The sequence below is a fragment of the Petromyzon marinus genome, chromosome 58 (assembly GCF_048934315.1).
Source record: "Petromyzon marinus isolate PM22_M1 ecotype Great Lakes invasive population chromosome 58, UKy_Petmar_22M1.pri1.0, whole genome shotgun sequence".
Classification (NCBI taxonomy): domain Eukaryota; kingdom Metazoa; phylum Chordata; class Hyperoartia; order Petromyzontiformes; family Petromyzontidae; genus Petromyzon; species Petromyzon marinus.
In genome coordinates this window covers 9,211,257-9,234,332 of record NC_133724.1, presented here as the reverse complement: position 1 = coordinate 9,234,332, position 23,076 = coordinate 9,211,257, and the positions used below count along the sequence as shown (strand labels likewise).

Below are 23,076 nucleotides of genomic sequence, written 5' to 3'. Positions count from 1 at the left end.
GAGCCAGAACCACCGAGATGCTGGGTTCAAGCCCCTTCTGCGTTTCTCTCTCAAAGGGTTCGTAATGGCCGCGTCAGATCAGACTTATGGAGCCAGCACAGCTTACATCGTGGATTAAAGGTTTTGGATGTCTTTTATGCTCACAATGGCCAAGGCGGAGGCGCTGGCTTCAAGATTTGAGATTTAAGGCTGGGTGTCTTCACTATCACCACTACCACCATCACCACCACGACCACACACAGCCATCATGATCACCACCACCACCACCACACACAGCCATCATGATCACCACCACCACACACAGCCAACATCACCACCACCATCACCACACAGCCATCATGATCACCACAACCACCACCACACGTAGCCATCATGATCACCACCACGACCACCACACAGCCATCATGATCATCACCACCACCGCACACAGCCATCATGATCATCACCACCACAACAAAGCCATCGTGATCATCACCACAACCACACACAGCCATCATGATCATCACCACCACAACAAAGCCATCATGATCACCACCACCATTGCCATTGCTACCATCACAACCATAACCACCACAATCACCACCAAAACTGCAACCACCACCATCCTCACCACCAACATTACGTCCACCATCTTTGTTGATCACAATAATTTTCAGGAACACCATCAGCAAAACCACCATCAATAATCACCATAATTTTCACACCCTCCACTATCACCACCATGACCACCACCACCATCACCACTCATCACCACCACCACTACCACCACCATGACCACTACCACCACCATTCATCGTCACCAGCACCAGCACCACGACCACCACTACCACCCTCTAGTCGTGAAACCTCTGCAGGAGGTCGCAGGTCTTCCTGTCCACCACCTCGTAGAGCTTCCGGGCCCGGCGCTCGCTCACGGCTCTCACGTAGCTGTCGGGGTAGAGCACGGCGATGCCCTCCTGCACCTCGCCCATCACCAGCAAGGGGCCGGCCTCCGCACTGGTGATGTTGGGGCACGGGCAGCCCCAGTCGACCTGCAGCATGGTGATCTCCAGCAGCTTGATATTGAATGCCTTGAGGCCCATCTTGTCGTCCTTAAGCACCTCGTCGACCGTGAAGCGCACGAGGCCCGCGTCCGTGCCATCGTCCACCACCTCGAGCATCCGCCCGACGATGGCGAAGTCGCTGCGGCAGAAACTCGGCACGATTTTGTTCTTCGTCCTGCACGGCCGGCAAACGGACGAAGACGACGACGACGCCGCTGCCGCCGCCGCCGAGGAAGACAAAGAGGAGGAGAATGAGGAGGCCGGTGGCGAGCCGACGGAGGTGCCGGAGGTCAGGGGACACGCGCGCTCGCACGCCGAGCGGCTCGCGAAGCTGTTGCCGTTGCCCTCGCAGCCCCCGTAGAGGAAGGTGGCGCAGCGCTTGCCCAGCGGGTTGTAGCTCCACCGCGTCTCCCACGCCTTGCAGGGGCCCTGCACGGGAGGCAGCGAGCACACGCGTGCCGTCTCGTTGACGCATGCGGCGCGGCAGTCCTCGTGCGTCTCGAACGCGTTGCTGTGGCCTCCGATGGTCGTGGTGGTGGTGCCGCCAGACGGGCCTCCTGTCGATGCTGCTGCGGCTGCCGAAGAAGAAGATGATGATGATGATGGAGATGATCCCAATGCATCGTCGTCACCGCTGTCAGCACCGCCAACACCGCCACCACCACCAGATAATGACAGTGAAGAAAATGGGGAGGGTCTTCTATTGAGACCGCCACCATCAGCACCACCACCAGTAGCAGCAGCAGCAGCAGCGGCAGCACCCCACGCTTGTCCAAAATTGTCACCTTGAGCAGACGCTGCGGCTCGTGGTGGAGACGCAGCACCTTGAGGAGGCCTGCTTCCTGCAGCTCCTTGCACGAAGCCTCTGTGTCCTCCTCCACCACCACCGCCACCACCTCCACCACTGCTTGATGCCGATCTCCTGCAGTCGCCCCGGAGGAAAGTGTAACACCCATTGCGCCGCGCGTCATAAAACCAGAAGACGTGCTGATTGCCTCCGCAGCCCGCGTAGCGGTCCGCCGGCTGATGACAAAAGTCCTGCTGATGATTCTGGTGATGCTGCTGCTGGTGGTAGCTGTGGTGATGAAGATGATGGTGATGGCTGTGGTGGTGGTTGTTGCTGTTGTGGCCAGACGATGAGGAGGAAGAGGAGGACGCGGGAGGAAATGGGATGACGGAGAGAGTGAAGCTGGCCCGGACGGCGCCGGCGCGGTTCGACACGAGGCACGTGTAGCTGCCGCTGTCCTCCTGGCGCGCGTTGTAGATGACCAGCTGCCCGATGTTGGTCACCACGGCATTGCCGTACACGTGGTCGGGCCTCATCACGATCACCGCGTCCGCCCCGGAGGGGCCTAGTCCAACAAACTCGGGAGTCTCGCCGCCAGCACCACCAGCAGCACCACCACCACCAACAGCACCACCACCACCAGCAGCATCACCACCACCAGCAGCACCACCAGCAGCACCACCACCAGCAGCACCATCACCACCCGCAGCACCACCAGCAGCACCACCACCTCCTCTTGTTGAACCTCTTGCCCCTCCTGCTGCTGCTGCCGCTGCTACTGCGCTGGTGGCAGCGGCGGTGCTGCCGCCGGCGCCGTGCCGGCTCTGTGGGTGCTGCAGCTGCTTCTCCCACGTCACCTCGGCCTTGGAGCGAGTTCCGATACCACACACGAAGCTCACCGTGCCTCCGGCGCGGATCACCTGAGCGGAGAGAGACGCACCAGTGGAGGTCTATGGGGTTAGTGTGAGTCTATGGGGTTCAGTGTGAGTCTTTGGATTCAGTGTGAGACTATGCGTTTGGTGTGAGTCTATGGGTTCAGTCTGAGTCTATAGGTTCAATGTGAGTCTATGGGTTCACCTTACCTGGTGGACTGGGTTCGACAGGAGAACGGGGGCCACGACTTCTTCTGCCGGGGCCCGGGGAGGTTCATCATGGCCCAGTCTTCCGGAGTCTGGCTGGGCGGTAGTGGCGGGTGTGGGAGAGTTGATTGAAGTGGCCTCTGATCCCCCGAGGGATTGGTTCGATACCTGCGTGCTGGACTCGGAAGAGGCAGCTGACCAGGATAGCTGAAACCTAGGGGTTGGAGTCAGCGTCGGGTTAAGGCAATGATAGTGTAATGACAGTATCGCTATCTAGCGGCCTTAAATGCTAACTATGGGTATGGGTGCAGCATAAGGTGACACACACGCGAGCGACCACAAGGGGAGGATAACTAGGCCAACAACGGTCAAGAGGTGATAGATCTGGAAGCTCCCAGAACCCGTGAGGAAGCATGAGAAGAGGGGCGTGGCCAGGGGCGGAGCTTGGCCATGCTGGGTGAATATAGGGGAGAGGCGAGCGGGGTTTTTGTAGGGGTTCGGGGTCCTGGCTGTCGTCGCTGTTGTCGCTGTCGTCTCTTTGTTGCCGTCGTCGCTGTGTCGTCAGTCATCTACGTAGCCTTCGTCGCCGTCGTCGCTAGAGAGTCACCCAGCTATAGAGTTGTATGTCACCGTCGTTGCTATGTGGTCGACTTCGCTATAATTTGGTCAGCGCTGTTGTTACTCTGTGACCCTGTCGTCAAAAGTATTAGTCGTGTCTGAAGACGTCTCATTACAATAGTATGTGTAAATATATATACTGTATTCTAATTGTTTAGATTTTTATAATTTGATGTTGTTGAGGAGTAACGTGACGATGGTGCGTTTAGTGGCAGATTAGTGTGTATCTATGTGTTTCTATGTATCGCTATGTCTCTATTTATCTCGATGTGTTTCTATGTATCTATATGTCTCTACGTCTCTATGTATCTCTGTGTATCTCTATGCATCGCTATGTATCTCTATGCATCTATGCATCTATATGTATCTCAATGCATCCCTCTGCATCTCTATGCATCGCTATGTATGTCTATGCATCTCTATGTATCTCAATGCATCCCAACGCATCTCTACACATCATCTCTAGCTCCTCCGTGCGGGAGACACCTGCAGGGCACGACCGCTAGCGCGACCCCCTTGTTGCACGCCTCGGCGTCCATGTAGCAGCGGTTGTAGTAGGTGAGGCCATCTGACGCGCACGTGAAGCTGGGGTCCGGCTCACAGCGGTCCCTGCACCTGCACCTCACCACGTGGCACGCCGGGAGATGCCCGTGGCCAGGGATTATAAATATATATACAATATAATACATATATACACAATATAATTACAGGGACTCCTCCACTTGTGAACATTTGATTTGCGAACTTTCAGAGACACGAACAAAACCTGTCCCGTATGTCGAGTTGCCTGTTCAGACCAAGAGTCATAAGTTTAACCGTCGCGCGATAGATGTCAGTGGTAGCATCTACATCTGCAGAACGTGAAGAACCAGTGGCATCTACATCTGCAAAACGTGAAGAACCAGTGGTATCTAAATCTGCAGAACATGAAGAACGAGCGGCATCTACATTTGAAGAACATGAACAATAAGTGGCATCTACAGCTGCAGAACACGAAGAACCAGTGGCATCTACATCTGCAGAACGTGAAGAACCAGTGGCATCTACATTTGCAGAACGTGAAGATTCAGTGGCATCTACATCTGCAAAACGTGATGAAGAAGAACCAGTGGCATCTACATCTGCAGAACGTGAAGAACCAGTAGCATCTACATTTGCAGAACGTGAAGATTCAGTGGCATCTACATCTGCAGAACGTGATGAACCAGTGGCATCTATAACTGCAGGACGTGAAGAACCAGTGGCATCTACATTTGCAGAAAGTGAAGAACCAGTGGCATCTGCAGAACGTGAAGAACCAGTGGCATCTCCATCGACAGAATGTGGAGACCCAGTGGCATCTATATCTGCAGAATACCAAGAACCAGTGGCATCTACAGCTGCAGAACGTGAAGAACCAGTGGCATCTACATCTGCAGAACGTGAAGAACCAGTGGAATCTACATCTACAGAACGTGAAGAACCAGTGGCATCTACATTTGCAAATCGTGAAGAACCAGTGGCATCTGCAGCTGCAGAACATGAAGAACCAGTGGCATCTACAACTGCAGGACGTGAAGAACCAGTGGCATCTACATCTACAGAACGTGAAGAACCAGTGGCATCTACATCTGCAGAACGTGATGAACCAGTGGCATCTACAACTGCAGGACGTGAAGAACCAGTGGCATCTACATTTGCAGAATACCAAGAACCAGTGGCATCTACAGCTGCAGAACGTGAAGAACCAGTAGCATCTACATCTGCAGAACGTGAAGAACCAGTGGAATATACATCTACAGAACGTGAAGAACCAGTGGCATCTACATTTGCAGAACGTGAAGTTTCAGTGGCATTTACAATTGCAGGACGTGAAGAACCAGTGGCATTTCCATCGACAGAATGTGAAGACCCAGTGGCATCTACATCTGCAGAATACCAAGAACCAGTGGCATCTACAGCTGCAGAACATGAAGAACCAGTGGCATCTACAACTGCAGGACGTGAAGAACCAGTGGCATCTGCATCTGCAGATCGTGAAGAACCAGTGGCATCTGCAGCTGCAGAACATGAAGAACCAGTGGCATCTACAACTGCAGGACGTGAAGAACCAGTGGCATCTACATCTACAGAACGTGAAGAACCAGTGGTATCTACATCTGCAGCACGTGAAGAACCAGTGGAATCTATATATGCAGAACATGAAGAACCAGAGGCATCTACATGTACAGAACATGAAGAACCAGTGGCATCTACATCTGCCGAATGTGATGAACCAGTGGCATTTACATCTGTAGAACGTGAAGACCCAGTGGCATCTACATCTGCCGAATGTGATGAACCAGTGGCATCTATATCTGTAGAACGTGAAGACCCAGTGGCATCTACATCTGCAGAATACCAAGAACCAGTGGCATCTACAGCTGCAGAACGTGAAGAACCAGTGGCATCTACATCTACAGAACGTGAAGAACCAGTGGCATCTACATTTGCAGTTCGTGAAGATTCAGTGGCATCTACATCTGCAGAACGTGAAGAACCAGTGGCATTTCCATCTACAGAATGTGAAGACCCAGTGGCATCTACATCTGCAGAATACCAAGAACCAGTGGAATCTACAGCTGCAGAATATGAAAAACCAGTGGCATCTACAACTGCAGGACGTGAAGAACCAGTGGCATCTACATCTACAGAACGTGAAGAACCAGTGGCATCTACATCTGCAGCACGTGAAGAACCAGTGGAATCTCTATATGCAGAACATTAAGAACCAGAGGCATCTACATCTACAGAACATGATGAACCAGAGGCATGTACATCTGCAGAATGTGATGAACCAGTGGCATCTACATCTGGAGAACGTGAAGAACCAGTGGCATCTACATCTGCAGTTCGTGAAGATTCAGTGGCATCTACATCTGCAGAACGTGAAGAACCAGTGGCATTTCCATCTACAGAATGTGAAGACCCAGTGGCATCTACATCTGCAGAATACCAAGAACCAGTGGAATCTACAGCTGCAGAATATGAAAAACCAGTGGCATCTACAACTGCAGGACGTGAAGAACCAGTGGCATCTACATCTATAGAACGTGAAGAACCAGTGGCATCTACATCTGCAGCACGTGAAGAACCAGTGGAATCTCTATATGCAGAACATTAAGAACCAGAGGCATCTACATCTACAGAACATGATGAACCAGAGGCATGTACATCTGCAGAATGTGATGAACCAGTGGCATCTACATCTGGAGAACGTGAAGAACCAGTGGCATCTACATCTGCAGAACGTGAAGAATCAGTGGCATCTACATTTGCAGAACGTGAAGATTCAGTGGCATCTATATCTGCAGAACGTGATGAACCAGTGGCATCTACAACTGCAGGACGTGAAGAACCAGTGACATCTACATCTGCAGAACGTGAAGAACCAATGGCATCTACATCGACAGAATGTGAAGACCCAGAGGCATCTACATCTGCAGAATACGAAGAATCAGTGGCATATATATCTGCAGAACGTGAAGAACCAGTGGCATCTACATGTGCAGAACGCGAAGAACCGGTGGCATCTATATCTGCAGAACGTGAAGAATCAGTGGCATCTACATGTGCAGAACGTGAAGAACCAGTGGATATCTACAAATGCAGAACATGAAGAACTAGTGGAATCTATATATGCAGAACATGAAGAACCAGAGGCATCTACATCTGCAGAATACGAAGAACCAGTGGCATTTACATCTGCAGAACGTGGAGAACCATTGGCATCTACATCTTCAGAACGTGAAAAAACAGTGACATCTACAATGCAGGACGTGAAAAACCAGTGACATCTACATCTGCAGAACGTGAAGAACCAGTGGCATCTACATCTGCACAACATGAAAAACCAGTGGCATCTATATCTGCAGAACATGAAGAACCAGAGGCATCTACATCTGCAGAACAATAAGAACCAGTGGCATCTACATCTGCAGAACGTGGAGAACCAGTGGTATATACATCTATAGAACGTGAAGAACCAGTGGCGTCAACATCTGCAGAATGTAAAGAACCAGTGGCATCTGCAGAACATGAACAACCAGTGGCATCTACATCCGGAGAACATGAAGAACCAGTGGCATTTACATCTGCAGAACATCAAGAACCAGTGGCATCTGCAGAATATGATGAACCAGTGATATCTACATCTACAGGAGATTATACAACTTTTAAACCATTCTCCGTGTTTAGTGTACACGCCATACAACGTGTTTGGAATCGCCAGGAGTAAAGTTAGACGTACGAACAAATAGACTTCCGAACAAACCCCTGGAACCTAACTCGTTCTTAACTAGAGAAGTCCTTGTATTGCATATATATACAATATGTACAGTAAACTCTCGATTATCCACACTAATGTCGGAGAGGATGGCTGCGGAAAATTCTTAATCGCAGATAGTCCAAAATATAACAATTTCCCGCGGATCTCAATGCCAAAAACCATTAATCTAGGGTATAAATAAAAATAACGACATAAATGATCCAATAAATTACTCAAAATGAAGCACACCTGACGATTTCGATTGTTACTCTTTGTATTTAGAACGAATACTAACGATCGACCGATCGATGCGCGAGATCAGTGATACACTTTCCTGCTCCAGCCCAGCAGAAAACTCGGCCCACTTAGTGGATGACAACAGCAGAGCCACGCCAATCAACATCAAACTCCGCCCCACTATTGTAAAGATATGGCAACTACTGTACTGTAGGGCGATCTCACGTGGATTCCGGATTAACCGGAGCAACACACATTTATTGCACGTGACTTTGTAATACACATTTCTAAGAATAACAATGTTGTATCACTGTTTTTAGATTATCAATTTGGCCTTATGGGGAAACATACATGAGTTATTACTTTAATTTGTCAAAATCTCCGCAACTGGATAATCGAGAGTCTACTGTAACTACAACTAAACTACTTAAACGTGTATATGTGTAGCAGGTAAGGCCTCACTGAGCTGCGTAGCTTTTTTTCAGAAGTGACCATCTGGCTATCACAAATGAAAGCTCAACGTAGTAGGATTATCATCACGTGGACATTTATAGCAGCCAAATATGAACTCTAAACGCCTTGATTCCCAATGATGAAGGGGATAACCAGAGGACCCGGAGCAAACATCTACGTGACCCCGCAGAGAGAGACACGCAAACTCCAAATATACAGAAGGTGGCAGGGTCTAGATCGAGCCCGCAACCTCCTGTATACCAGGCGAGGTAGTTAACATCTCCTAGCCACTGTGATGATGAGAGAGAGAGAGACACGCAAACTCCAAATATACAGCAGCAGGCGTCAGGGTCGGGATCGAGCCTGCGACGTCCTGCATACCAGGCGAGGTGGTTAACATCTCGCCATGAGTTAACGTCTGACTCGACTCACCTTCCACGTGGTTGTGCCAAGGTTACAACAAACATCTGCGATTAGTAAATAATGACAAAAACAATTACGACTCCTCACCTGCAGATTGGCTGCCCATCCCATAGGTCGCATCGTGACCCCTGCTGGGCGCAGATGACCCGGGCGCAGGTGGCTCCCGGTCCCCGTTGTCTCCCAAAAGGGGGTCTCCTCTCGTCGGCCGAGTACGAGGAGGAGGAGGTGGAAGGGGCCACGAAGCGGGAAGCCACGCAGCTGCGAGAGCCGCACACGTTCTGGCAGCATTTCTCGTGGTTCTCACACACCTGGTGGTGAGGGTGGTGGTGAGGGTGGTGGTGAGGGTGGTGGTGAGGGTGGTGGTGAGGGTGGTGAGGGTGGTGATGGTGGTGAGAGTGGTGAGGGTGGTGGTGAGGGTGGTGGTGAGGGTGGTGGTGGTGAGGGTGGTGGTGAGGGTGGTGAGGGTGGTGAGTGTGGTGAGGGTGGTGGTGAGGGTGGTGGTGAGGGTGGTGGTGAGGGTGGTGAGGGTGGTGAGGGTGGTGGTGAGGGTGGTGAGGGTGGTGGTGAGTATGGTGGTGAGGGTGGTGAGGGTGGTGGTGAGGGTGGTGAGGGTGGTGGTGAGGGTGGTGGTGAGGGTGGTGGTGAGGGTGGTGGTGAGTATGGTGGTGAGGGTGGTGAGGGTGGTGAGGGTGGTGGTGAGGGTGGTGAGGGTGGTGGTGAGGGTGGTGGTGAGGGTGGTGAGGGTGGTGAGGGTGGTGGTGAGGGTGGTGAGGGTGGTGGTGAGGGTGGTGAGGGTGGTGGTGAGGGTGGTGAGGGTGCTGAGTGTGGTGAGGGTGGTGGTGAGGGTGGTGAGGGTGGTAGTGAGGGTGGTGAGGGTGGTGAAGGTGGTGAGGGTGGTGGTGAGGGTGGTGAGGGTGGTGGTGAGGGTGGTGGTGAGGGTGGTGGTGAGTATGGTGGTGAGGGTGGTGAGGGTGGTGGTGAGGGTGGTGAGGGTGGTGGTGAGGGTGGTGGTGAGGGTGGTGGTGAGGGTGGTGAGGGTGCTGAGTGTGGTGAGGGTGGTGGTGAGGGTGGTAGTGAGGGTGGTGAGGGTGGTGAAGGTGGTGAGGGTGGTGGTGAGGGTGGTGAGTGTGGTGGTGAGGGTGGTGAGGGTGGTGAGGGTGGTGGTGAGGGTGGTGAGGGTGGTGATGGTGGTGAGGGTGGTGAGGGTGGTGATGGTGGTGATGGTGAGGGTGGTGAGGGTGGTGAGGGTGGTGATGGTGGAGGGTGGTGAGGGTGGTGATGGTGGTGATGGTGGTGATGGTGAGGGTGGTGAGGGTGGTGAGGGTGCTGAGGGTGGTGAGGGTGGTGGTGAGTGTGGTGGTGAGGGTGGTAAGGGTGGTGAGGGTGGTGAGGGTGGTGGTGAGGGTGGTGAGGGTGGTGAGTGTGGTGGTGAGGATGGTGAGGGTGGTGAGGGTGGTGAGGGTGGTGTTGAGGGTGGTGGTGAGGGTGATGGTGAGGATGGTGAGGGTAGTGGTGAGGGTGGTGAAGGTGGTAGTGAGGGTGGTGGTGAGGGTGGTGGTGAGGGTGGTGGTGAGGGTGGTGACGGTGGTGGTGAGGGTGGTGAGGGTGGTGAGGGTGGTGGTGAGGGTGGTGGTGAGGGTGGTGGTGAGGGTGGTGAGGGTGGTGGTGATGGTGGTAAGGATGGTGGTGTGAGGGTGGTGGTATGGTGAAGGTTGTGAGTGTGGTAAGGGTTGTGCGGGTGGTGGCGGTAATGGTAATGGTGGTGGTAGGTGTGGTGATGGCCGTGAGTGTGGTGAAGGTGGTGGTGAGTGTGGTGATGGTGATGATGGTGAGTGTGGTGATGGTGAGTGTGGTGGTAATGGTTGGGGTAGTGAGGGTGGTGGTGATGGTGATGTTGGTGAGCGTGATGATGGTCGTAAGTGTGGTGAGGGTGGTGGTGAGTGTAGTGATGATGGTCAGTGTGGTCAGGGTGGTGGTGGTGAGGGTGGTGGTATTGTTGAGTGTGTCGATGTTGGGGAGGGTGGTGGTGAGTGCGGTGATTGTGCTGAGGGTGGTGTTGATGGGTGGTGAGTGTGGTGGTAATGGTGATGAGGGTGGTAGTGATGGTGGTGAGTGTGCTGGTAATGTTGGCGATGGTGAGTGTGTTGATGGTGGTGTTTTGGTGTGTTTGGGGATGGTGGTGAGTGTGTTGGTGGTGAGTATTGCAATGGTGGTGAGTGTGGTAATTGTTGGTGAGTATGGTGATGGTGGTGAGTGTGGTGGTAATGGTGGTGATGGTGAGTGTGTTGATGGTGGTGTTTTGGTGTGTATGGGGATGGTGGTGAGTGTGTTGGTGGTGAGTATTGCAATGGTGGTGAGTGTGGTAATTGGTGGTGAGTATGGTGATGGTGGTGAGTGTGTTGGTGGTGAGTATGGTGATGGTGGTGAGTGTGGTAATTGGTGGTGAGTATTGCAATGGTGGTGAGTGTGGTAATTGGTGGTGAGTATGGTGATGGTGGTGAGTGTGGTAATTGGTGGTGAGTATTGCAATGGTGGTGAGTGTGGTAATTGGTGGTGAGTATGGTGATGTTGGTGAGTGTGGTAATTGGTGGTGAGTATGGGGATGGTGGTGAGTGTGTTGGTGGTGAGTATTGCAATGGTGGTGAGTGTGGTAATTGGTGGTGAGTATGGTGATGGTGGTGAGTGTGGTAATTGGTGGTGAGTATGGTGATGGTGGTGAGTGTGGTGGTAATGGTGGTGATGGTGAGTGTGTTGATGGTGGTGTTTTGGTGTGTATGGGGATGGTGGTGAGTGTGGTAATTGGTGGTGAGTATGGTGATGGTGGTGAGTGTGGTAATTGGTGGTGAGTATGGTGATGGTGGTGAGTGTGGTAATTGGTGGTGAGTATGGTGATGGTGGTGAGTGTGGTAATTGGTGGTGAGTATGGTGCTAGACCCACGTGGTCGGCCGTGCATTCCTTCTCGCAGGTGCTCTGCGCGTCGACCCAGAGGTTGGGGTTCACCTCGTTCGGACACAGCCCAGCGTGGGAATAGCGCACGCGGTGGGGGGCCGAGGAGCCCCCCAGAGACACGGGCCCCCCCACCACCCCCACGGGGCTCCCCTCAATCAACAACGGCAGCGGTGGCGGCAAGAGGAGCAGGAGCAGCAGCAGGAAGAGGGACAGAGACGGATGGCAGTCGCGCGGACACATTTGTGAATTTCTGCGGCTCTAAAAATCGAATGTTCGTTTTATTCACCCCCCCCCCCTTCTATTCCACCTTCTGGTTCTTTAATAGCTGCCTCTGGTGGCAGACCCCCACCCTGTTCCGCAAGCAGTGAGCTGAGAAAAGGAATTTCAGGGCTGCGCCCGACGCCTATCCCCCGTGTCGTGAATCAATAGCCCCTTCAACATTAACCTGGCCTAGTTAATTGCTTCGATGTTGTAGTTAGAGAGTTTATTTTTTCGCAGATTAAATCTATAGTGTCTACAACCTTTCTGTTATTAGTGTTAATATTGCGTTGATTCTTAATTTGTTCGAATGTTATTTTCATGACGATCAGCCGCGTTTGCCATCAATGTTGGCAAATTACAAATTGCGCATCAGGCGACCTCGATACGAATGGGAAACTCTCGTCGAAATAAGCAGCAGTAGCAGCAGCAGCAGCAGCGGCTACAATATTCAACAACTTTGCTCTGGAAGCTAAGCAAAGAAAGTCTCTCAAGTCTGCTGAGCAAAATGATACTCACATTGAGAGCGCTGTCACGTTTGCCAGATTCACCATTTGTCCGCACATTTTGTGAAATTGATTTAACTCTCCTGCTGAATGCTATTGCAGCTGTAGATAATTAAGAATAAAAACAAATATTACACGTGCTTAATAACAATTGGTGATCAAGATGCAAAGAGTTTAGAATATATACCGAATATACACGTACATTTGGTGAAGGCTAATTTTACAATCACAGCGCCTGTGTTAAATGTATAATTATTATCTTATAGATTAAAATGTGTCAAGAGGTGAATCGACTCTCAAGATGTACCTGGTTCTAATCTAAAGACTCACGCACAAAGACAAAGATTCCCCGTGTAGCCTGTAACAGACTGTTGGGGCAAGTGCTGTTAGCAAAGCACACCATCAGACACATGCACCGTTATGCACCCACATTCTAGTAGACACACGCACAAATACCAACATGCATGCACTCACATGTATGATATATGTACTTACAAATACACACAAGGACAAACCTACACACACTCATACACGTGCAAAATAAAATCACATGCACGTGTTTTCATATAGCTTACTCACTTATATATAAACACACCAGACACACTCCCCATACACAGTGCTAGCGACTGACTTGCACAGAGACACAATCGCAGGCGCAGCTATCAGGGGTCGTTATAACCTTAAGCACAATGAAGGCGTCTAGGAGGAAGACGGGAGGAGTTAGCAGGTCGGAGATGTTAAGAAGATTCACTCTTACCAAGAGTGAACGTGGGTTTTAAAGGAGCAGAGCTACAGCTGGAGAGAGCGAGAGGGTGGTCGCTTTGGGGAGTGTTGTAGGTGGGTGAGTGGGGGGAGCGGTGGCGCAGCGGTTAGCGCTGCGCTGTCGCTACGAACCCGGCCACCCGAGTTCGATTCCCGCTCGCGGCCACACAACACCCGGTCTCGATTGTCTGAACCGGTCCTGGGCCTCCCCTAGGTCGACTCAGCCTCAAATGAGTACCCGGTGCGGTGTTTAAACATCGCCACTGGGGAGACAAAGGCGGCTTGGCGTGGTGCTGGCCACCCACCCCTCGTGTGCCGTGCCGGCCTTCATAGGTGCTGCTACTCGCTAACAGAACTTTCCCCAACAGTCTGTTAACGGCTATAGGGGGACCTTTGTCTTTGTATACGTGAGTGTATATGCATGTGAGTGTACTGTGTATTGGTAATATGTGAGTGTGTGTAGCTCTGTAATAGGAGCTGCGTTTGTCTCTAATGCCGTCATGTGGACAAATATTATTCGAGTTCCTAGCGCCTGACCTTTCATTCCTGCTCAGTGTGAGAGACTTCATAGAAAAACCACAACCCAAACACTCCGCCTGACACACACACAGATCACACACACACAGACACACAGACCCAGATCAGACACACAGACCCAGATCACACACACACAGATCGCACACACACATACACACACAGAGATCACACACACACAGATCGCAGACACATAGAGATCACACACACAGAGATCACACACACAGATCGCACACACACAGATCACACACACACAGAGATCACACACACAGAGATCACACACACAGAGATCACACACATAGATCGCACACACACATCACAAACACACAGATCGCACACACACAGAGATCACCCACACAGAGATCACACACAGAGATCGCACACACACATCACACACACACAGATCGCACACACACAAATCACACACACACAGAGATCACACAAATAGATCGCACACACACATCACATACACACAGATCGCACACACAGAGATCACACACACACACAGATCACACACACATCGTACACACACATATTACACACACACAGATCGCACACACAGAGAGATCACACACACAGAGATCACACACACAAAGATCACATACACAGATCGCACACACACATATCACACACACACAGAGATCACATACACAGATCGCACACACACATATCACACACACACACAGATCACACACACATCGCACACACACAGATCGCACACACACAGAGATCACACACAGAGATCACACACAGAGAGATCATACACACACAGATCACACACACAGAGATCACACACACAGAGATCACACACACAGAGATCACACACACACAGATCACACACACAGAGATCGCACACACAGAGATCGCACACACAGAGATCGCACACACAGAGATCGCACACACAGAGATCGCACACACAGAGATCACACACACAGAGATCACACACACAGAGATCACACACATAGATCGCACACACAGAGATCGCACACACAGAGATCGCACACACAGTGATCACACACACACACACATCGCACACACACACATCGCACACACACAGATCGCACACACACAGGTTACACACACTGATCTCGCAATGAAATGTCAAACGGAGATATTGCACAGATCACGCAAAAAGAGAAATTACACCCACACACAGAAATGTTACACACTGGTCACATAGAGAGATCTTGCAAGGAGATGTTACACAGATCACGTAAGGAGAGAAGATGTTTCAGAAGTTTAGTATGTATGTTGGACAGTGCTCATTGGAGTGTATAGTCGTGTAGTGATAAGTCGTGCAGTATGTAGTAGTGTATATTGTCGTAGTGCAGTGTTTAGTAGCGTGAATTGTATAGTATCGTGTATGTAAGTTGAACTTCTTTCACACCGTACGTTTAGCCAATAGTGGTAATCGTAGGTGCCAGAGAAGGACCAGAAGTTGTACACAATGACATTGCAAATGTAAAAACAAAATGCAACGTTATCGAGATGTAGAGAGAGGGGGACGATCCACGCTCCACAGATGTTACTGGGTCGAGAGTGGAGCAGCAACATGACGCCTGTGAGCGTGGTGGAGTCCCGCAGGTGACTGCAGCGACAAGCGGAGCAGGCGAGGTCCCGGGGAATGAGATCGACTCTCAGAGGAAGAGGGTGAAGTCCTGAACGTCAACACTTTCACTGGAGGGGGTTAGGGGGTCAACTCTGCCCCCCCCCCCCCCGTGAATCAAAGAGGCAAAAAATAAATCTCTGCTCTTCCTGCGCCGCCAGATGGCAAAAAAAGTCTGCGGGCGCCATCAAAGAAGCGGGGGGGGGGGGGGACTGCCATGCTTAAAAAAGAAGCCCTAAATGGAACCCTTCACTCAAATGTTTACACGGAAATCAAAGGGGGCGTCCATCATGGACCCATTACCTCGCTCAGCCTCCTTCAAACGCCTGCGGAGCGGGGGGAGGATGCTGGGGAGAGGTGTTGGGGTAGGTGTGGGGGTGGGGTAGGGGTAGATGTGGGGGGTAGGTGTTGGGGAGAGGTGTTGGGGTAGGTGTGGGGTGGTGGTGGGGGTGGGGTGGTGGTGGGGTGGGTGGGGGTGGGGTGGGGGTAGGTGTGGGGTGGTGGTGGGGTGGGAGTGGTGGTAGGTATGGGGGGTAGGTGTTGGGGAGAGGTATTGGGGTAGGTGTGGGGTGGTGGTGGGGGTGGGGTGGGGGTGGGGTGGGGGTGGGGTGGGGATAGGTGTGGGGTGGTGGTGGGGTGGGAGTGGTGGTGGTGGTAGGTGTGGGGGTAAGTGTGGGGTGGTGGTGGTTCTGGTAGGTGTGGGGTGGGGATAGGTGTGGGGTGGGGGTGGGGGTGGGGGTGGTGGTGGTCGTGGGGTGGTGGTAGGTGTGGGGTGGTGGTGGTAGGTGTGGGGGGGGTAGGTGTGGGGGGTAGGTGTGGGGTGGTGGTGGTAGGTGTGGGGGGGGGTAGGTGTGGGGGGTAGGTGTGGGGTGGTGGTGGTGGTGGTGGGGCGAGAGTCCGCAACTGATTTGGAAGAATGACACTAAAGTGTGTTTGGGAGTGCGTGGCATTATCGTCGTCCTTGGCTCGCCATCGAACAACAGCAGCACCAAGAGCATCGCTCGGAATCTTCAGATGCGCGCTTCTGTGGCCGTCTGGAACGCTCTCCCTTCCGATGTTGGGAAGCTACTGGAGCGATGTACTTTAAATCATCATCATCTAGATTAACACAACCTTATTTCTTTAGAGCTACTTTTTGTGTGTTTAGCTTGTTGTGCTTCCCCCCCCGCCTCCGACTGCGTACGGTGCGTATTTGTTTACCTCGTACATGTGTACATTTGTGTGTATGTCTGTATCCTTACGTGTGTGTATGCATGTTTTTGTGGGTGCTCACTCACAGCACTTTCCCAAACAGTCTGTTAAGGCTATATGGGGGATCTTTGTCTCTATATGTGGGGAGCGGTGGTGCAGTGGTCTGCACGCTGTGCAATGATCCCGGAAACCCGAGTTCGATTCCCGCTCACGGCCAACAACGGTGACGATTACGCTGTGTATCAAGTTTTCAATTTATTTTTGTTCCTGGGTAGTAAGTGCTATTTCCTAATTTCTCAATGAAAATAGGTAAATTTCAAAATATCACTGTCCTGGTAACAAAAGCAAAGTTTGTGGGGAGTAATAGCCATTTTTTATACTTTTGTAGATTCGTGAAATTCGCGGTGCGCACCGTTAACCGAGGGCAACTTAGAGCAAACGGGTGCACATGTGCGCGTGATGTTTGCACGAACAAACCGCCGGTTGTAAGGGGTGTCGCGGGTGCAAACGGGGTCGACCGGAGGTGTTGCCAGGGAGACGGGAGATAAGGGTGGATTGATGGGCCAACAGGCGCCAGCCTGGCGAGAGCTTAAAGAGACGCACGAGAGGTCTCGGATAATTGGCAGGGGGATATAAGGGCGTGTGCGTGAGCGGAGCGGGGAGTTGTTGCCGGGAACGAAGAGTGAAGACGTCTCGCTGCTCTAGCCGTCAACGGGACCTCAACCCTCACGCTGTCGCCGGGCGGGTGTTGGCTGATCCCCCTGCCCGGGACAGACGGGTGAGCGGGTCTGAGGGAGCGTAGGTGAGGGAAGCGGTGGAGATGCAGAGTTGCTGTGTATGAAGACACTGTGTGTGGAGACACTGAGTGTGTAGACGCTGTGTGAGAGACGCTGAGTGTGGAGACGCTGAGTGTGGAGACGCTGTGTGTGAAGACGCTGAGTGTGGAGACGCTGTGTGTGGAGACGCTGAGTGTGAAGACGCTGTATGCGGAGATGCTGTGTGTAGAGACGCTGTATGCGGAGATGCTGTGTGTAGAGACGCTGAGTGTGAAGACGCTGTGTGTGGAGACGCTGAGTGTGAAGACGCTGTGTACGGAGACGCTGTGTGTGAAGACGCTGTGTGTGAAGACGCTGTGTGCGGAGACGCTGAGTGTGAAGACGCTGTGTGTGGAGACGCTGAGTGTGAAGACGCTGTGTACGGAGACGCTGTGTGCCGAGACGCTGTGTGCGAAGTTGCTGAGAGCAGAGCTGCTGAGCGCAGGATAAGGGAGGCAAAAGTTAGATAATAGTAGGGAGAAGTTAACCATAAGTGACTGTACAGATAGTAATAGGAGTGCCTACAACTGGGGCAAGAATAGGTGAATGAAGTGTAAGCAGGTGACTTGTTACAACGTGTCGGTGTGAGTAATTTTTGAAGACACTATACTTTTTAGGCATAAGCAATTACAAATAACACTTACTACTCAGGAACAAAAATTGTGTTACATAGTGTTATCTGAATCGGTCCTGAGCATCACCTAGGTCGACTCGGCCTCAAATGAGTACCTGGTGCGGTGTGTAAACATCGCCACTGGGGAGACAAAGGTGGGCGTGGTGTCGGCCACCCACCCCTCGTGTGCCGTGCCGGCCTTCATAGATGCTACTCGCTAACAGCACTTGCCCCTACAGTCTGTTAAGGCTACACAGGGGCTCTTTGTATCTCTGGGAATTTTTTTTATCCTTTCTGGCAATGAAACAGGAATTGTGTTAAGATGTTCAAACATCACAAATCGAGAACCTTTGCGAGGAATTAAGTTACTGCATTAACCTCACACATTACTTGTGGTGAACATGCAAACAATGCTCCGATAACACAATATGATTCATTGTCTTTGAAACTAAGTGGCCTTAGAGAAAAAAGTGTGTGTGTGTGTGTGTCGTTTTTAGTTGTTGCTTGGAAATATTTGAAGGGCACCCACGAGCCATCTGCAATCGTGGCATTAACAAAATTTCGTGCCAGAATTTACTCGGTTTGAAACGTCGTAGTAGTAGCAGTGTTCATAAAAAAGTTTTTTTTTTGTGGGGGAGGGAGGGAGTTAGATTGCGTAAATATAAATGTGTCGTTAAACCCGCAACCACCCGACACAGCCAACTAGTAAGGCTTTGTCACGTAAACTAAACGTGGCCAATTCGTTACTAGTTCAGCACATCGGCTGTGTGCTGGAGAGTAATCGCACTACGACATTTACAATTTGAGTCAATAATAACACAATCAATGTACTTGCAGACAGCCACGCACGGGTTACTTGATGAAAGCGTACGCGAACATGTTAGAATAAGTTATCTGTTCCTCAATGGCTCCTGCGACTCGTGTACCAACTATTCATGGGCCAATTAAAAAAAAACTGACCATCATAGAACATTTCAAAATGTCATTCTTATAAGGTAAACAATTGTTGTCTCCAACTGTTATTATTATCCGCTCTGCCTGTGTCCGTCTGTGGGTCTCTGTGCGAGTCTGCCTGTCTCTGTGTGAATCTCTGGGTCTCTGCATACGTCTATGGGTCTCTGTGTGAGTCCGTGGGTCTCTGTGTGAGTCTATGGGTCTAGCGTGAGTCTGTGGGTCGCTGTGTGAGTCTGTGGGTCTGTATGTGAGTCTATCAGTCTCTGTGTGAGTCTGTGGGTCTCTGTGTAAGTCTATGGGTCTCTGTGTGAGTTTGTGGGTTTCTTTGTGAGTATATGGGTCTCTGTGTGAGTCTGTAGGTCTCTGTGTGAGTTTGTGAGTTTCTTTGTGAGTCTATGGGTCTATGTGTGAGTCCATGGGTCTGATTGTGAGTCTATGAGTTTCTGTGTGAGTTTGTGGATCTGTATCTGTACTGTAAAGAAGGGCCATTGCCCCGAAACGTCGGCTAAATATGCACGTTGTTGACAGGGGCCGTGCTGAGTTGTTAAGAGAGTCTGTTATCCTATAACGCGTGCTTTCACAACCCAAACTGGATGTACCGCTAGCAATGTATTATAAAAGCACACACACAGACACATTATTTTTACAACGCGGATGCCAATTGGATATAACGCGACTGAGTGAACGCAACTACGTCACAGCACGAGTAGGGATAAGCGGAGTGTCACGGCTGCCTCGGCGCAGCATCGACATCGCACGATGCGTTGCGATGCTGCTGCATGCTTAAACAACAACCGCCATTCGCCACTAAGTGGCGGTGACATCACCACGGCGCTTGTGCCAGGCTATGTGCACGTTAAGGCCACGTGAAGTGTCGAACGCCCGCTGGCAGGAGGTCACGGGGCAGACCCAGCAGGTGCCATGCGTTGACTGACTGAGATTACTAACTGATGCACCACCTGTACCCCCTACTGTGCCAACTTGCTGTGCTTTATCCGCCCGGCGCTCTGCTCGTTGTTGTGAGCAAAGCTCCACTGCCCTCCGTTATTGCTGGAGGGCGACTGCCTCCAACTGCCCAGTATCAGCGTCCTTCTGGATTCTACCCACGGCGCGTAACCTCAGTCTTTGTTCAGGCCCTGCGTTACGCATCTCATGCGTGTTATCGCGGACTGTGTGCCTAGCCCCCTATGTTCCATATACATCATTTATTATAACGCAAATATTTCCATAACGCGGTGTCCTTCAGGAACGCAACCATCACCGCGTTATAGGAGAACAGACCTGTTATTTATAATTGTTTTTTCCCCCTTTTATCTGGCAACAAAACTGACACCTTTTTTACAAGGAGTCATGTTTACATTGAACACAATACCTGCAGTCGGAACGCAAACAAAAAACAACAACTCTGATAATGTATTGGCACTGTCCTTGAAATTGATTGGTCCAAACCCGAGACAGCTTTCTTTAGAGCCTCGTCTCACATGGTGTTGGACCAGAAGACGCCAAAAGGCGCACGACTCAAAGACAATGCACCATCAGAGTATGAGAGCTCGGGGTAAGCATTTACACCATTGGAAACCTCATTTGCCAGTAACAAAATATGATAATTGATTTTTTACTCTTTTTATCTGGCAACAAAACTGACACCTTTTTTTTACAAGGAGTCATGTTTACATTGACCACAATACCTGCGGTCGGAACGCAAACAAAAAACAACAACTCTGATAATGTATGTGTCACTGTCCAGAGTGGTGTAGACCTGTTATTGTTAGACTCTGCTTTGTGCACTATTGGCCACCACCACCACCACAGCAGCAGTAGAAGAACCGGGTAGTCTGTGTTGACTCCACACGGAGTCAGACGAGGTGACGACGTTCGTTGGCCTAGACTACATCAGAAGATGGGTGGGGGGGGGGGCTCGAGTCACAAAAGGCATCGACCCGTTAATGGGGAAAATATGAACCGGCTCCGATTTGCCGAAGACACGCGCGGTCGCTGTTGTAGCATCCAGCGAGACGGGACGACCCCGGAGTGCTCCAGAAAGAAGAAAACAAACACAAGGAAAACGTGGCGGAGGCTGCAAAAGCTGGGCTCAAGATAAATAGTGCACGGGGCAAAAACAATCGAGCAGTGGCTCAGCAAAGGGCCGAACATTGTTGCTGTTATGTGTGTGTCTGTGTATGGTGACCACATAGAGTGTGTGTGTGTGTAAACGGGTATCATAAGGATTCGTTCCTGGGCCTCCTCTAGGTCGTCTCAGCCTCAAATGAGCACCCGGTGCAGTGTGTGAACATCGCTGCTGGGGGGAGACAAAGGCGGTCGGGCGTGGTGCTGGCCACAATCAGTCCTCGGACGCACACTAACGGCTCTTGCCCCCCAATGTTGATGAGACTAGACGGAGGCGCTTTGCATGTTGTCCTGCGCAGTTAGTGCCATACCGCGCCACGAACCCCACAACCAGAGTTCCATCCCGGCTCAGGGCCGACACCGGTGACGATTATCTGAACTGGTCCTTCACCTCCCCTAGGTCTACTTAGTCTAAGAATGAGTACCTGTCACGGAGTGTAAACATCAGCACTGGGGGACACAAAGGTGGCCCGGTGTGGCGTTAGCCTGACCAACCGCCAATAGGCGCTGCTCGCTAACAGCACTTGCCCCAACAGGCTGCACAGTGGGGTATGGGACCTTTGTGTATTTGTGCGGGGCGGGGGGGCGTAGTGGTTGCCGCACTGCACAACAAAAGCTGGCCACCACAGTTAGACTCCCGGCTGTTAGTGGCTCGCACCCCAAAAACCCTCCGTGCAAGCTACACGGGGGAACTTTGTATTTGTCTCTGTATGGATTCTGTATCACAAGCTCTGGGCTGAGTGCACGCGTTCCCCCGTGTCGTTGGGTTTGCATCAATATTGTTGAGGAAGCCAGAGAACGGGAGAAATTTAATCCTCCCTGAGCAATGGGGCCAGTGTGAGGATCGAGTCAAACGCTTAAAGACCAATGCGAATCTATAGGACCCAGTGTGAGTCTATGGGACACTGCGTTAGTCTGTGGGACCCTTTGTGAGTCTGTGAGAAACTGCGTTAGTCTATGGGACCCTGTGTTAGTCTATGGGACTCTCCGTTAGTCTTTGGGACGCTACATTAGTCCATTAATCCACTGCGTTACTCTATGGGAACGTCCGTTAGTCTATGCGATGCTACGTTAGTCTATAGGATCCTCCGTTAGTCTATGGGACCCTGCGTTAATCTATGAGACACTGCGTTAGTGTATGGGACCCTGCTTTAGTCTATGGGATGCTGTGTTAGTCTATGGGACCATGCGTTAGTCTATGGGACCCTGAGTTATCTATGGGATACTGCGTTAGGCTATGTGACCCTGTGTTAGTCTATGGGAGCCAGTATTAGTCTGTGACGCTGCGTTAGTCCATGAAACTACTGAGTTACTCTATGGGTACCTCCGTTATTTTAGGGGACCCTCTGCTAGTCTATGGGACCTTCCTTTAGTCTATGGGACCCTGTGTTAGTTTATGGGGCACTGCGTTATTCTGTTGGACCCTGTGTTAGTCTATTGGAAGCTGCGTTAGGCGATGGGACTGCGTTAGTCTATGGGACATTGCATTAGTCTATGGGACCCTGTGTTAGTATATGAGCCCCTCAGTTAAACTCTTAGACCCTGTGTTAGTCTCAGGGACCCTCCACTAGTCTAAGGGATGCTGCTTTAGACGATGGGACCCTGTATTAGTCTATTGGAAGCTGCGTTAGACTATAGGATCCTGTGATAGTCTGTGCGACCCTGGGTGAGTTTGTGGGACACTGCGTTAGTTTACGGTGACCCTCTGTTAGTCTATGGGACCAAGCGTTAGATTATGGAATCCTCCTTTAATCTATGGGACCCTCCATTCATCTATTGGACCCTGCATTAGTCTATGGGACATGGCGTTAGCCTGTGGGACCCTCTGTGAGTCT

The 23,076-nt window shown here is 51.2% G+C and overlaps 1 protein-coding gene across 1 annotated transcript; it reads right to left on the bottom strand.

The window, feature by feature from the left end:
- Nucleotides 1-45: 45 nt before the first annotated feature.
- On the bottom strand, nucleotides 46-13,659 carry LOC116955216 (WAP, Kazal, immunoglobulin, Kunitz and NTR domain-containing protein 2-like). Its single transcript, XM_032976231.2, has 5 exons — nucleotides 11,864-13,659; nucleotides 9,013-9,233; nucleotides 4,014-4,142; nucleotides 2,913-3,123; nucleotides 46-2,750 (listed from the first exon to the last, which is right to left on the bottom strand). The coding sequence occupies exons 1-5, from the start codon at nucleotides 12,113-12,115 to the stop codon at nucleotides 834-836; spliced, it is 2,730 nt and encodes a 909-aa protein (XP_032832122.1). The 5' UTR covers nucleotides 12,116-13,659; the 3' UTR covers nucleotides 46-833.
- Nucleotides 13,660-23,076: the final 9,417 nt, after the last annotated feature.

Coding starts and splice junctions, on each gene's coding strand:
- LOC116955216 (XM_032976231.2), bottom strand. CDS start 12,115: ATGTGTCCGCGCGACTGCCATCCGTCTCTGTCCCTCTTCCTGCTGCTG. Junction 9,234..11,863: donor AGGAATGCACGGCCGACCAC/GTGGGTCTAGCA, acceptor CCTCACCACCAG/GTGTGTGAGAACCACGAGAA. Junction 4,143..9,012: donor GATGGGCAGCCAATCTGCAG/GTGAGGAGTCGT, acceptor GGTGAGGTGCAG/GTGCAGGGACCGCTGTGAGC.